We start from the raw sequence: 15,206 nt of genomic DNA, 5'->3' as shown, positions 1-15,206 counted from the left end.
GGCTTTTTTTTTTGGTGTTTATTTTAAATATAGAGCTGAAATTCACCCAGGCCCTTCATATAAGGTAAACCCTAAGCTTTTTCAGTATGTTTGTTGATTTTCATGCTCTTGCCATCCCAGAGGATGTTTGAACTTATCAATGAGAAAGAAGTTTAGCTGGCTATCCAAGGATTTCTTGTGTAGTTATTTCATATAAGTACAACAGATATTGAAGATATTGCAGTAAACTTTGGGAAGCAATAAACTCTTAAATGGAAAGGTTTGTTACCAAGGGAAATAGAAGATAAAAGTTCCTTACAAAATATTTGACAGGCAGGTTTTAATCTATTATGTGTGCATATATTCTAGAGTATTTGGAAAGTAATACATGCTCAGTTTTTAGCAAATGAGGTATTGTTCATTGCATAGACAGATTTCTCTAAGCATATGCCACTTGTACTGACCCTTTTTTGTTCTGTTTCTTATTAATTAGCAGTTTACTCACCTGTTGTTGGTAGCAGGGATGAGGATGGAGTGATACTGGGAGAGGGGAGGTAGGATCATAAAGCCCCCAATTTAGGGCTTTTTGCAATAAGCTGGATCACAAAAAGCAACTCTTGTAGTTGTTTTGAGTAGTTTGTTCTCTTATTTGCCTGTAATATTTGTGGTCAGAATTAGAATAGAGCTGAAATTCCAATTCTAGGCCCAGAGCTTGATAGCTTTTTTCAACTTTTAATTTTGAGGTCATTGTAGATTCACATGCAGTTGTAAGAAACGCAACAGAGAGATGCCATACACCCTTCTCCCAGTTTCCCCCAGTGGTAACGTTTTACATAACTGTAGTATAATATTACAAGCAGGAAACTGATATTGATATACTCCGTCCACCGTTTTCACATTTCACCCAGTTTTACATGCACTCATTCGTGTATGTGTTTACTTAGTTCTGTACAGTTTTATCACACGTGTAGATTTGTGTGATCACAACCACAGTCAAGATTAAGAACAGTTCCATCACAAGGATCCTTCGTGCTACCCTTTAATAGCCTTAGCTGTTTCCTTCCGTCACTTCTCCCCCACCCCAACCTCTGGCAACCACTAATCTATTCTCCATCTCAATTATGTCATTTCAAGCATGCCATATAAATGGAATCATGCAATATGTAATGTTTTGAGGTTGGCTTTTTTCACTCACCATTGTTCCCTTGAATATTTTTTGATCTCTAGAAGATATAATTTTTGAATCTGGTCGTTCGAGTAGGTATGCTTGTTTCACAGGTGATATCCAGAATTTGTTTTTGATACTAGAAAAAATAAAGTTGTCTTTACTATTGGTAGTAGTTGCAAGATTTGATAGTGCCAAAAAATATATACATAAGGAAATTAAATGTATTCAAATAGTATTTAATGTGGTGATTTCTGTAAACTTGATTTTTTTTAAATGAGCAAATAAAGCATAAACTTCTTAATGTTCTGAGATAGTGATTCTTCCATGTTCTAAATGGTATTAACATGTTGCCAGGGAACTTGATCAAATAATATTGGTCAAGATAATACTGGAGCTGTTGCAGAGGATATTACAACCCAAGGAGAGATTTTATATATCATATTGCAAAGCTTTAAATATTTTTTTATTAGACTGTCATGGTATCTCTAGTAAGAGGCTGTGGAAACGAAGATCTAATGTTCAGTTTTTCTTTGCCTGAAAAACTGATGACAGCAAGAGAATATTTTCCTGTATCTCTTTTAACAGCATCATTTTCTCATTGTCTTGATGATTTATTTATTACCTTGTTCAGTCTGGATATTAAAATGACCTTGTTTATTTCTAAAGCCTCATATAGACCTTTCAGTTAGTGTATCATGCCTTCCTGAGAACCCTGGCCCTCACCATCTTCTGGTGTGTTCTTTGTAGAATGTGAGCCAATAGAAGCAATAGCCAAGTTTGACTATGTTGGGAGGTCTGCCAGAGAATTGTCCTTCAAGAAGGGTGCTTCCCTGCTGCTGTATCACCGCGCATCCGAGGACTGGTGGGAAGGAAGACACAACGGGATCGACGGGCTTGTGCCCCACCAGTACATAGTGGTGCAGGATATGTAAGTAGTCCCAGCTTCCATCACCTGACGCTCCCAAGAGAAGACTCCAGCCACTGTTTTTTTATATATATATAAATTTATTTGTTTGTTTGCTTAGTTATTTATTTATTGGCTGCATTGGGACTTCATTGCTGCGTGCGGGCTTTCTCTAGTTTCGGCGAGCGGGGGTTATTCTTAGTTGCAGCGCGCAGGCTTGTCACTGCAGTGGCTTCTCTTGCTGCGGAGCATGGGCTCTAGGTGCGCGGGCTTCAGTAGTTGTGGCACACGGGCTCAGTAGTTGTGGCTCACAGGCTCTAGAGAGCAGGCTCAGTAGTTGTGGCACACAGGCTTAGCTGCTCCGCGGCATGTGGGATCTTCCCGGACCAGGGCTCGAACCCTCGTCCCCTGCATTGGCAGGCAGATTCTTAACCACTGAGCCACCAGGGAAGCCCAGCAGCTATTGTTCTTAAAATGACTTTGGTCTCGTGAGAAAAGAGCAGAAGGGATTACAGAGCAAAAATTTCTGAGCTGGGCATAGTTCTTCACCTTGCTAATGGGTCTTTGCTAACAGTACTTCAGGGCCAACAGCTTCTCATTTCCCAAACTCTCCTAGAAGGTCTGGAGCAAGGACTAGTGAGAGACACCTTCTGAAGCATTCAGGTTCTTAGAAAAATACCCTGTGCAGAGGATGGCTTTAGGAGCTAAAGTGGCACTGCTGATTCCAAAAACAGTGGTGGCCGTTCTCTTGGAGCCTGTCTACTGTTTCAATTCCAAATTCCCAAGAGAGAGGATACTGACTTCAAGTCTAAAGAGAATCATCTTCAGGCTTCTTTATTAATTTTGCTGATGAGAAAGCTCTACTTTCAAAAATACTTAAAGAGACATCTTCCCATCTGGTCATAATTTTAAGTGAAAAAAACAAGTTACAAAATAACATGTACAGTGTAATCTTAATTTTGTGACTTACAGTATTTCACAATGCAGCACCAATTTATGAACAGCTTTTCAAGGAAAAGAGAAAAATACCACATAAAATGTATACAGTGACTGATTCAGCCTAAGTTTTAAAATGTTAAAATGTGTCTCTCAGAGTGCAAGAAATATGATGTGTGTGTATGTATGCAGACATACAGTCATATATATCTAAAGTACATAAACATATAAATATCTATAGTATAAATACTGTACATACCTGTGGACATCCTTGTAGATATGTATCCCAGGCAGAGAAGAAAAGCATAGAAGGATATTTTCTAGAATTCGAACAGTAGTTGTCTCTGGATGTTACATTATATTATGGGCGATTGTTATCGGAATTTTGGAATTTTCCAATTTATCTGCCATGAAATGTTATTATTCTTATAGTGAAAAGAAAAAAGTTACGTTAGTAAGAGAAAGACTTACATACATAAATGCCATCACTTATTTTTTTTGTCCCCATTCATCTAGCAAAAGACCCTCACTCTTGACTCTCATTGTTTCAGGGATGATACGTTTTCAGACACTCTGAGCCAAAAAGCCGACAGCGAGGCCAGCAGTGGGCCAGTAACTGAAGACAAGTCTTCATCCAAGGACATGAACTCCCCAACAGACCGTCATCCTGATGGCTATTTAGCCAGGTAGGTGGAGTGGTCACCAGGCTCCTGAACCTCCACTTCTCCAGGGGCTCTGAGGAGCCATGGCATCCACAGCCTTGCAGAGTTACCCTGTGTGATAACCTCTCCTACTCTCTCGCTCTCTGTCTCTGTCTAGGCAAAGAAAAAGAGGAGAGCCACCCCCTCCAGGAAGGCGTCCTGGCAGGACCAGTGATGGCCATTGCCCTCTCCATCCCCCACATGGTCTTTCCAACTCCTCAATTGACCTGGGGTCCCCAAGCCTGGGCAGTCACCCCCGGGGCCTGCTGCAGAACCGTGGCCTCAATAATGATAGTCCCGAGAGGAGGCGTCGGCCGGGTCACGGCAGCTTGACCAACATCAGCCGCCACGACTCCCTCAAGAAGATCGACAGCCCTCCTATTAGAAGGTCCACATCATCAGGGCAATACACAGGCTTCAACGACCACAAGCCACTGGACCCAGAGACAATCGCTCAGGTAAGCTGCTTTGAATAGAATATTGCCTGGTAAGTACCAGTGTGTGATGAAGGAGGCGTACACGAGTTACTTTCTGGAGCCATGTCTTTTGTATAGAATCAACTAAAGAAAACAGAAAAGAAATTAACCCATTCTTTAATTTAAGGCCATGTGATACTGGAAGGACCCAAGTGTATTAGGTTCACAGTGATTTAAACAAAGACACGGCAGAAACTTAGGACCCAGGACAATCAAACCCATCATTGCTGAATGGCCAGGAAAATTCTAAAAAAGAAGAAGAATGAGGAGGGACTAGCCCTACCAGATCCTAAGTGCATGCTAGAGCTAGTAAAACAGAGAAATTGATGGAACAGAATGGAGAGCCCTGAAACACATTTTTAGTGTATGATGAAAGTGACACTTCCAACTTAGGAAATGGTGGATTACTCAGTAAATGAAGTGAGAAAATGATGGTTGGCTGTTTGAAGAACAGCAAGTTTGGCTCCTCTGTCACTCCTGAATGCATGTGTGTCTTCACTTCCCAATAGTGACTGCAGAGGAGGGCCTTGTAGTTTTTTCTAATGATCAGAATTGACAAAGTAGGGCTTCCCTGGTGGCGCAGTGGTTAAGAATCTGCCTGCCAATGCAGGGGACACGGGTTCAAGCCCTGGTCCAGGAAGATCCCACATGCCGCGGAGCAGCTAAGCCTGTGCGCCACAACTACTGAGCCTGTGCTCTAGAGCCCGCGCTCTGCAACAAGAGAAGCCACCGCAATGAGAAGCCTGTGTACCACAATGAAGAGTAGCCACCGCTCGCCGCAACTAGAGAAAGCCCATGCACAGCAACGAAGACCCAACACAGCCAAAAATAAATAAATAAAATTAATTAATTAATTTTAAAAAAAAAGAATTGACAAAGTAAAAGTAAAACAGTATTAATGGATTTTTCCATCGTTCTACCATTTATTTCCCTCTGGGTCTTTTTACAGCACAGACCATCAGAAAATATATGTATGACAGGAAAAAAAAAAAACTGAATCACTGTGCTGTACACCTGAAACTAACACAATATTGTAAATCGAGTATACTTCAACGGAAAAAAAAGAAGAAAATATGTGTATGGCCAGTGAAAAAGGAGGTGAACAGATTCAGGGTTCACCATTTGAGTAAAGTGTCTTCCAGGTATCACTGAAGCTTAAAAACGGAATAGATCAAAAAAGAAAGTGAGAAATTAATGAAACAAACATGGGGAAGTATTGAAGATGGATTCTTTTTAATAAAAAGCACTCAAGGAAACCTGCATTTGATATGACAAATTTCCAAGCTATTTTCATTGTCCTAACTAAAAAGAATTTTGGACAGCAAATTAGATTGTGTGGAGAGTTTAATGTGTTTTTACGAAATTAAACCAATTTTAAGTGCACAACAGTTTTTCAGCAAAAACCAAAAAGACTTGACCTTTTTGGGGTTTTTTTTATTTGAAGTGCAATGCAGAGTCCTTTGAGGTCTATTTAGAACCAGTGATATTTGGCTATAGTCCATAACATCATTCCTCGTAATAAGCAGGTGGACCAGCATTTAGGTTGGAGAGACAGGGAATAGGAGCTTAGTGGTGGGAAGGTATCATAAGGTCTGTTTTAACCCTTTTGCTTCTAGAACCAAAATCCTTTCATTGTAAATCAATCATAAAAACAAAAACTCGACAGATAAACCAGGCTCTGCACGTTCTCTCTGGGGCAAATACTTTTGTTGTAAAAAACAAATACATATATTTAGCATCAAATGGAAATCACATATGAAAATAATCACTTGAAAAGTGATGTCATCCTCACAATATGGCTTCCAGCTGTGTCCTTTATTGATCTTTCCATCTCATCTTCAGATTTTCCCATGAGGACAAGTAAGCCTGCCATCATGGTGTTCATACCAAAAACATGCAATTTCTTTTAGTAAACGAATCAGTGGAATCCCTGATAGAGCTTTTTTTAAAAAATTTACATATCCATATGTGATCACTGGATCTTCGTTTATTCATTTAGCAAGCCTTTATTGAGCACTTACTGTATGGCAGCTCCCATGCTAGGCGTTATGGACACAGTTAAATCAATGGTCAGTCAGCCGCTGCATGAAGGTGCTTATAATTCAGTGGGGGAGGCAGATATGGAAATCAGTTGCTGCTGTGCAGGGCCACAGGCTAATGCTCCAGGTGAGTGGAAGAAGCCCTGGGAATATGGAGAAGAGGTATTTCCATCAGACCAGGGCAGTGGTTCTCCACCCACCCTATCTCACACAGTACTCCACCATGTGTGTGTGTTGGGGGGTGGGAGGGGCGGTGTATAAAAAACATAATGTGGGGCTTCCCTGGTGGTGCAGTGGTTAAGAATCTGCCTGCCAATGCAGGGGACACAGGTTCGATCCCTGGTCTGGGAAGATCCCACAGTCTGTGGAGCAGCTAAGCCCGTGCACCACAACTACTGAGCCCAGGTGCTACAACTACTGAAGCTGGCGTGCCTAGAGCCCATGCTCCGCAACAAGAGAAGCCACTGCAATGAGAAGCCCGCGCACCGCAGTGAAGAATAGCCCCTGCTTGCTGCAACTAGAGAAAAGCCCACGCGCAGCAACGAAGACCCAACCCAGCCAAAAATAAATTAATTAATTAATTCTAAAAAAAAAAACATAATGTAAAACTGACCCTCTTAACCATTTCTAAGTGTACAGGTCAGTAAAGTGTATTCACATGGCTGTGTAACAGATCTCCAGAACTTTTTCATTCTGCAAAACTAAAACTCTATACCCATCTAAGAACAACTCCCTTTTTCCCCTCCCCACCAGGCCCTGGCCACCACCATTCTAAATACTTTTTGCTTCTGTGAATGTGACCACCTCATATAAGTGGCATCATGCAGTATTTGTCTTTTTGTGACAGGCTTATTTCACTTAACATAATGCCTTTAATGTAGCATGTGGCAGGATTTCCTTACTTTTTAAGGCCCAGTAATAATCCATTGTACGTATATAGCACATTTCACTTATCCATTCATCTGTCGATGGTGCACACCTCACCTTTTTAAAACAAACAAATATTTTGTAATTCCCCCTTTATTATCTGCAAAACTGATGATGTGCCAATTTTTTTTAAACATATAAAGCCCTAAATACAATGTAAAGGAAAAACAAAAGATTAGTATTAAAAGAAATGTATTTCAGAATGCTTAACTACATTAGAAGACAAATGAAGTAGTGAGATGCTTTCACCTACATGTAGACTTACCATAAGTACAATTAAAAACATACGTTGATGTAAGAGTATTATTAAGTTAATAGTCTCAACTCAGTTTCCATAATGGTGTTCCCATTATGGAAAAAAATTACTATTTTTCTAAAATGGTGGACCACCCTCGGTCATACAGTTCTAATCAAAGCAGAGTATAATTTACATGATAGTTTCATTCCTAGAAAACACCATGAAAAAAATATTTTGTGTTTATATATAAGAAAGTTAGGTTCTAGACTCAGACTATTATAAAAAAATTTTCACCTACATAAATGTCTGGAGGACATTTAAAAGTTGAACGAGATATGGGACAATTCATTGCATGTAAATTATCCAGGACGCTTGTAAGGTATCCAGTATCTCTGGCCCCTGCCCACCAAATGCTAATAATGCCACCTGGTTATTTTGACATTTAAAAATACACATACACGTACACCATATTACAGAAATGCCCTCTATGGGGCAGTACCACTTCCATTGAGATCCACTGGACAAAAGCGTCAGGGGAAGTCTTAAAATGAATTCTGAAGAACTGCTAGGAGTTAGCCAAGTATATAGTAAGTGCTCAAAAATTATTATTTGTTGAATGAATGAAGCCTGATTTTTCATGCCTATACACTTTTATTTCTTAAGAAATTGTTGCGGTATCTAAATTTAAGCCATCTTTTACCACAGATTGAAATAGAATTCCATATAAGATGTCAGCATGTAAGGTCAAAACCGCCAGAAGCCTGCCACGTGCCTCAGAATGGCCAGTGCTCGTTCTGTGGCTCTTTAAGCCACTGGCGCCATCGCATCTCTTGTCTCCTGCACATTCCGAGTCACGGTAGTCATGTGAGATGGCATTAGGTTTACACACTCCACAGGCTGGTGTTAAAACCGTCATGCTTTTGCTGGTCTGCTTGCTTTGAAGTGAAGTATATGGTTTCTATACCTTAGTATTCATTATCAGCCTAGTGTGTCTCTCTTTCTGGTTATTTTTTTTTCCAGCTAATTATCGAGTTATTGACACACAGCACCATATAAGTTTAAGGTGTACCACATAATGATTTGACTTACACGCATCATGAAATGACTATCACAATAAGTTTAGTGAACATCCATTATCTCATATGGATACAAAATTAAAGAAATAGAAGAAAAAATGCTTTTCCTTGTGATGAGAACTCTTAGGATTTACTCTCTTAACCTTCATATGTAACCTACAGCGGTGCTCATTATATTTATCACATTGTACATCACATCCCTAGTACTTAATTCATCTTATGACTGGGAGTTCGTCCCTTTCGACTGCCTTCATCCAATTGCCCATCCCCGCAACCCCCCGCCTCTGGGAACCACAAATCTGATCTCTTTCTCTATGAGTTTGTTTTTGAAGTATGCTTGACCTACAACACTGCTAATTCCTGTTACATGACATAGTGATTCGATATTTCTATACATTTCAAAACGATCACAATAAGTTTAGTTACTTACCATCTCTCATTTCTGGTTATTTTTCAACAGGATATTGAAGAGACGATGAACACTGCTTTGAATGAACTCCGAGAACTGGAGAGACAGAGTACAGCAAAGCATGCCCCCGATGTGGTGCTGGATACCTTAGAACAAGTGAAAAACTCTCCCACCCCTGCCACATCCACGGAATCTCTCAGCCCTTTGCACAACGTTGCCCTCAGGAGCTCGGAGCCTCAGATTCGACGTAGCACTAGCTCCTCCAGTGACACAATGAGTACTTTCAAGCCTATGGTGGCACCCAGAATGGGCGTGCAGCTGAAGCCCCCAGCCCTCCGGCCGAAACCTGCTGTTCTTCCAAAAACAAACCCTACCGTAGGGCCCACCCCACCTTCCCAGGGTCCAGCAGACAAGTCTTGCACAATGTAAAAACCAACTGAGCGAGCATATGGGGAGGTGATTAGAAAGAGAAAACGGATTAGTGACAAAGTCAACAATCCTTAACTTTCCTTAGTCGTGTGCTTATAACTGGAGACCCTTTGGCTTTTCCGTGTTCTCGAATGTAATGTCTGAGACTAGCTAAATTAACACGGGCATTTGTATTTTGTAATTTCATCCTTTTTTTTTTTAATAACTGGACATATCCTGTGTCATTTTAAAGACAATAGAAACACTTAGACTTACTTGAAAATCCAATGCTGCACCATTTGTAATGAAGGCAACACCACTCTGCCCTGCACGTTGCACGGTGCTTCAGGCTTAGTGTAGCCTGGGTGAGTCAGAAGCGTCCGAATCCAAAGGCAGGAGGATCTGAGTTCCAGGCCTTGGAAGGTAACCAGTGTTGGTCTCTGGCACTCGGGGTAAGGCTAAAGGTGACAATGGCATTGTTTGGTAGCTGACAGTGAGTACCTCTTATTCCATGCAGTGGGGCGGGGGGCTGGCTCTTGCTGCAGACTTGCTGTTGTCACAGTGGGGTATTCCCAGTGCGAGCTGCAGCCCACCGCCTGAATGAGTAGGATGATTGCCTCTTTCGTTAACAGTCGTTTCCCTGGGTCCAGGTGAAAGTCTCAGCAGGAGGGGGTAGAACCTCTGCAGTTACTGCTTGAACTGAACCTGGGAAAGGACAGTCCTCCACAGCTATTGCTGTGACTCTTTCCCCAAGCCTGATCAGGCCCCGGAGGGTTTCCAAGTCCATCCCCTGCATTCACTGCAGACTAGAACAGTCTAATTTTAAAGACTTTCTGGTTACACTACTCCATGAACCCCTTCAGAGGTCTGTTGTTGCCTAGAAAACAACTTCTAGCTCCCCTAAGCCCCTGTGTCTTCCTCTGTGGCAACGGAGAAAGCAGACAGTGCACAAGTCCTTGGTTTGCCTGCCTTCCCTTCCCCTGACAAGATGACCTGGGTTCCTTTAAACGTGCTACAGAGGCCTGATGATCCTAAATTGAATCCCCAGCTCCCCTCGGCGTTTGTCTCTTTGAGCTACGGTACTGGCGTAAGAGCCAGAGCAGCCAAGGTGGGAGGAGGACCTCATGGTTCCAGGATGACTTCCTCCCAGTTGTGCACCCTGGAACCATGGCTTTTTTTGTTTTCTCCGTGTGGTCTCTACATCACTCACACAGTCAGCTGAACTCCACTGACACCCTCTTTCTCTGACATCCTCACCCATAGACAATTTTTCTTTAGCCCATATTTATGCTCTGTTTCTCCTCTATCTTAAAAAGGTTGCTTTGAATTCAGTTGTTTTTACTAAGGTACAGATCACCACTGTCCTACCAGCAGCAGCTTATACCATCTGTAAACCTATGAGCATTTTATCTACTCTGTCGTTGAACTTACTGAGGAAGAGTTTTTTTGTTTGTTTTTTGGTTTTGGGGGGTTTTTTTGTTTTTTGTTTTCAGAAAAATGGGTGGCCAGAACTAACCCCTCTGGACCACTTTGATTTCAAACTGGCAGCCAACTGCACGCCCACCTAAGAGTTACAGTACGGACTTTGATTTCTCAGCTTATTGGTGGATGCATCAATGTGGAAAAATGGGGATTTGTACTAAAATCAAGATCATTACTTTGATCTCTACCTCAGTTTGCCAGTCTAATCATTCTAATGCAAAGAGAGATTACATTTATGAGATATTGTTACCTTTCCAAGTCACACTGCTGGTTGCTTGCCTGCAGCCGATTTCACAAATGGATTAAATAGTGAAAAAAATTATTTCAAGTATAATGTTTCCAGGTATTGTAAACCTCTGAATTTTTACAACATCCTTCTTGCCCATTTTGAAAAAGAGGCCCAGCTCAGCATCTTGTGCAACCCCCCAGCCTCTCCCTTGAGCTTTAGTGGTCCTTCAGCACCTTTGGGCACCATGGAAACCCAGCCAGGACTGAGCTCTGAATAGCACGAACCCCTTTAAACAACCTTCCCAAATTTCTAGGAAACTGAAACTTTTAAGATAATCTCCCAGTTCTTTCTAGATTCCACTGTGGTCTCTAATTCTCTGTTGTTACATGGGGAAACAGAAACAGAGAAAAGGGTGGAAGTAATGGGGGAGGAAACTTTAAATCTTTTAGAAATTAAAGAGGATTCTTAAAAAACCAATTCCTTATTTTGATGGATGAGTAAGATGTTAACAGAGGGCATCAAAAGGGCAGAGGTGTTTTGAACTTACTAATTTTTGAAGGGTTCTTTTACAAGGTTTAACTTTAGCTTTTCAGATCTTAACTCCTGCAAACTCATTTCTTCAGACTTCTCCCTGGTAATCCTCCCCAGTGTCTCCTCTCTTTGCTGTTGACACCTGCGATGGAATGAGGACTGCCTTTCCACCCTCCAGATCAGGACTCCGCTGCCTCGGATGGCAGAGGACACGCTGCTCCAGGCCTCAGAGCCTCAGAGGCTGTGCCTTCTTCCAGGAAACATTTCCGAATACTCTCCCATTGCTCACCTTTCTTTACCTGTCTCTGTCTTTTCTCTCTATAACTCTGTTGTCACCCTGAGGCTTTTTTTTTTTTCTTCCCAATTCCCAGGGAAGGATGTGACCTCAGAGTGAGTAAGGACTCACTAATCCTTACTTTGTTTAGTAAAAGCCTTCAGATTCCAAGGATAAGACAAAGTGGCCGCTTCACAAAGGATCCAGAATAACACCCAGTAAGTTCCTTAAAAGTTTCAGCAGCTGAGAGGGTTCACCTGTATGTGGTCCTCTTTACCGCCACAGGTGTAGCCCACCGTGGGGAGGTGGGAAGGCACAAGGAATGGGGAGAGAAGAAAGAAAATAAGTCCCTGAGATGTTATGCCCCCAGTTTCAAGGATCTTAATGGTTCATGTGCAGTTTGGGAAGTGGGTCATTTTGATGATGGGTAAATGATGGTTCTACAAAGATTACCTGACTCCACTTACACAAGAATATGTATTCACAGCTGATATAACTGAATGTTCACGTCCCATCCAGAGAACTCACTGAAGTAGATTTACCAAATTGGCCTTTCTGTTTGGGTGAGGATGCTTGGAGTGGGTCGTTAGGATAGAGTGAACGGTTCTCAGTACCTGTTTCCTGATGAGTGTTCTGTAAATTATTTCAATCCATTGAATGGCCCTTTGTAGAGCTCCATGTTTAAGTGTGGCGTAAACGCCATTGTTCAACAGTTTTTCACATTTTCACACAATGTAATCTGACTTTGGTGCCCCTTGAGCAATCCACAGAACAATGTACAGGAGGGTCCCACTTAATCTACAGCAATGAACATGAACAGTGATCAATGGATATAGAGCGCCAAGGGTCAAATTGCATGAGTTTTCTGCCTTTGTGCTTTTGCCATTCCCAAAAATGGGTTTATAATTTAATTAAGAAAAAGAAAAAAGGGGGGGACATGGTGGTCTCCTTAGCATTTGGGAATGAAGCATAGCCCCTGGGGTCTATAAACTGAAGAAACTTTAGTAATCACAGCCTCTGAAATCCAAAGTTAAAGAGCCTGTGGTTCTGTTGGGTTTAGAAGACTTCAGATTTGGGATGACATTTATTCCTGACCACAGTAGTGAGGGGCCATGGATGCAGGAAATGCGCTTGGGGCTGAGTCTTGCTCTGAGTTACCTGCCACGTAGGCCCCAAGGCACGGGCAGCTTAGAAGTGAAGTCTCTTCCCACGTATGAATGAGCTCACGACTGGAGACTGGCCCCTGAGCTAAAAGCCAACCTCCAGCTGGGCTGGGGTGTCAGGCGTGGGGCAGGGTGACTGGCACAGCTTTGTTCAAATCAGTAAAATAAACTGGAGATTGAGCTTTCACTCACCCACCCTAGTATACTTTCTTTACAAAAAAAAAAAAAAGTCTACGTAGTATAATCAAAATGGTACCTGTATCTTAAAATTACGTAGGGAATTTTGTATGCTTAAATAATTGTTCTGGGTTCCATAATGCTTATCTTAGAAACTGTTTAGTAAAAGAAAATATATAAACCGTGCATTTGTGAATGCCCCCCCTTTGAACATTCATCCGAGCTCAATGTGTAGTGTGATGGTTATTATAGATGTTTAAAGTATAGTAAGTGGCTGTGTGACAGGAGAGACTGCTATTTACCTACTGACTTAAGGGTAACTCCTGCCCACATAATTAAATCAGTATTGTCCTTTCCTGTCGGTTTGATTAATTGCAGTATTGGTGGCTTCCTGCTTGTGACTGTTACCTGATCGTGTCAATGTACATCTGTAGTATGTACATGTGAAAGTGCCTTTCTATTTTAGAGGAGTTTTAGCCTTGTTCTTTACTGTTGCCCTGCCCACCTCCTCCCCCAAGTGCCACCCCAATTCCTCCGTCCACTTGACTGTTTTGAAACTTCCTTCACTCTCTCCCAGCTGCTTCTCCATCCCTACCTTTTCATGCCTCGGTGCTCAGTATTGTCCTGTCTTGCATCCTTGTCGGTCATGGTCAGGTCATGGTCATCAGACGTGTTGTTTTCCTCTTAGCCGTGACTGTGCCTTTCCCTCCCCACAGTCACTCTCCGGGTCCCCCGCAAATCGCCCCCCTCCCCTCCCCTGCTCACGTGCTGCTGACGGCCATCCTGTTAGCCTCTGCTCTGTACTGCCTCTTACCGTGACATTCCCTCGTCTCTGAGGCGAAAGTAAAGGGGGATGCTTTTCTAGTTCTGGAAGAGAAAAAAAAAAAAAAACGTTTTGTTAATCTGTTGTGACAATGCACTTTTATGTATAAGTACTGTACATTTTGGCATGTACCATTCCAGGCTTCAGTATACAGTCAGGTCTGTTCTTCATGGTGTATCTTTATAATAAATAAGATAGTTCTGGCTGCCTTTGTCGGCTTCCGATGGTCTGATTCTCTGCCATGTTTTCATTCCTTTCTTTTTCTAATCACTATTTAACACCTCCCTGCCCCGCCAGAGCTGAGTTGCCTTAAATCATTAAATCGTTAAATCGTATGAAACTACCTTTTTTTAAAAAAAAAAAAAAAAAAAAAAGCTTTCATCTTGGATTTTGGTTTGTGAATTTGAAAATGAGGCCTCATGCACAGGGCCTTGTCCATGAAGCCAGGGTTTTTTAGAAGCATAGTTCGGAGACCCCTCTGTAATAAGAGAGACGAGGCTGGGAGAGTCTTAACTAAGAGGCTGAGAGTGCAGTCCTCCTAAACACTCCAGACTGAAATCTTTCCTTTGAGGAGTTTTTGACGCAGTAAACCTTGTCAAGCTGATTTGGGGTTTCATTTGAATACATTGAAATGCAATCCTTAGGTATATAGACTATGTTTAGAATTCCCCCATGTATGGATATTTTATCTTCAAACTTAGCTTTTTTTCCTAACTCTTGAGGACTAGCAATATATAATATAGTTTTGTAAAACTGAATCAGCAATGTGCAGATTGTATCAGCAATATACCAGACTGAATACTGATGGGCTGTTTTTAAAAAAAAAAAAAAGACATAAATTGAGGGGAAAAAACTTTTATTGAAGCATAAAATACATAGAGAAAAGTACACAAATCATTAGTGTAAGAGCTTTCACAAAGTGATACACTAATTTATCCACCCCCTAGATCAAGAAATAGCACATTATCAGCCTCCTAGAAGCTAGGCTTGTGCCTCTCCAAAGTTATCAACATCCTGACGAATAACACCATACTTTGGTTTTGCCTGTCATTTTAACTTTCTACGAACAGACTCACGGTGTGTAGATTTTCTGTCTGGCTTCTTTTCTTGAAATTTATGTTTGGGAGAGTCCACGTTGTTAAATATAACGGTAGTTTTCTTCATTTTCAGGGCTGTATAGAATTCTATATGAATATGTATAGTTTAGTATTTCCTAATTAAACTTTAGGTATTGTATGCATGGCTGTATAGAATTCTATATGAATG

At 41.5% G+C, this 15,206-nt stretch overlaps 1 protein-coding gene across 2 annotated transcripts in view; it reads left to right on the top strand.

The window, feature by feature from the left end:
- The window catches only part of SRGAP1 (SLIT-ROBO Rho GTPase activating protein 1), a 277,465-nt gene extending 262,712 nt beyond the window's left edge, over positions 1-14,753 (top strand). For both annotated transcript variants that reach the window (XM_082422706.1, XM_082422705.1), the window contains exons 19-22: positions 1,895-2,075; positions 3,539-3,673; positions 3,807-4,146; positions 8,905-14,753. In XM_082422706.1, coding sequence (XP_082278832.1) covers positions 1,895-2,075; positions 3,539-3,673; positions 3,807-4,146; positions 8,905-9,282 — 1,034 coding nt within the window. In that variant the 3' untranslated portion in view covers positions 9,283-14,753. The remainder of the gene's footprint in view (positions 1-1,894; positions 2,076-3,538; positions 3,674-3,806; positions 4,147-8,904) is intronic.
- The last annotated feature ends 453 nt before the right edge of the window (positions 14,754-15,206 follow it).

The sequence above is a fragment of the Balaenoptera physalus genome, assembly GCF_965194825.1.
Source record: "Balaenoptera physalus genome assembly, chromosome: 13".
Classification (NCBI taxonomy): domain Eukaryota; kingdom Metazoa; phylum Chordata; class Mammalia; order Artiodactyla; family Balaenopteridae; genus Balaenoptera; species Balaenoptera physalus.
Note: the sequence above shows the minus strand (reverse complement) of the source record. Positions and strands in the feature narration are given on the sequence as shown.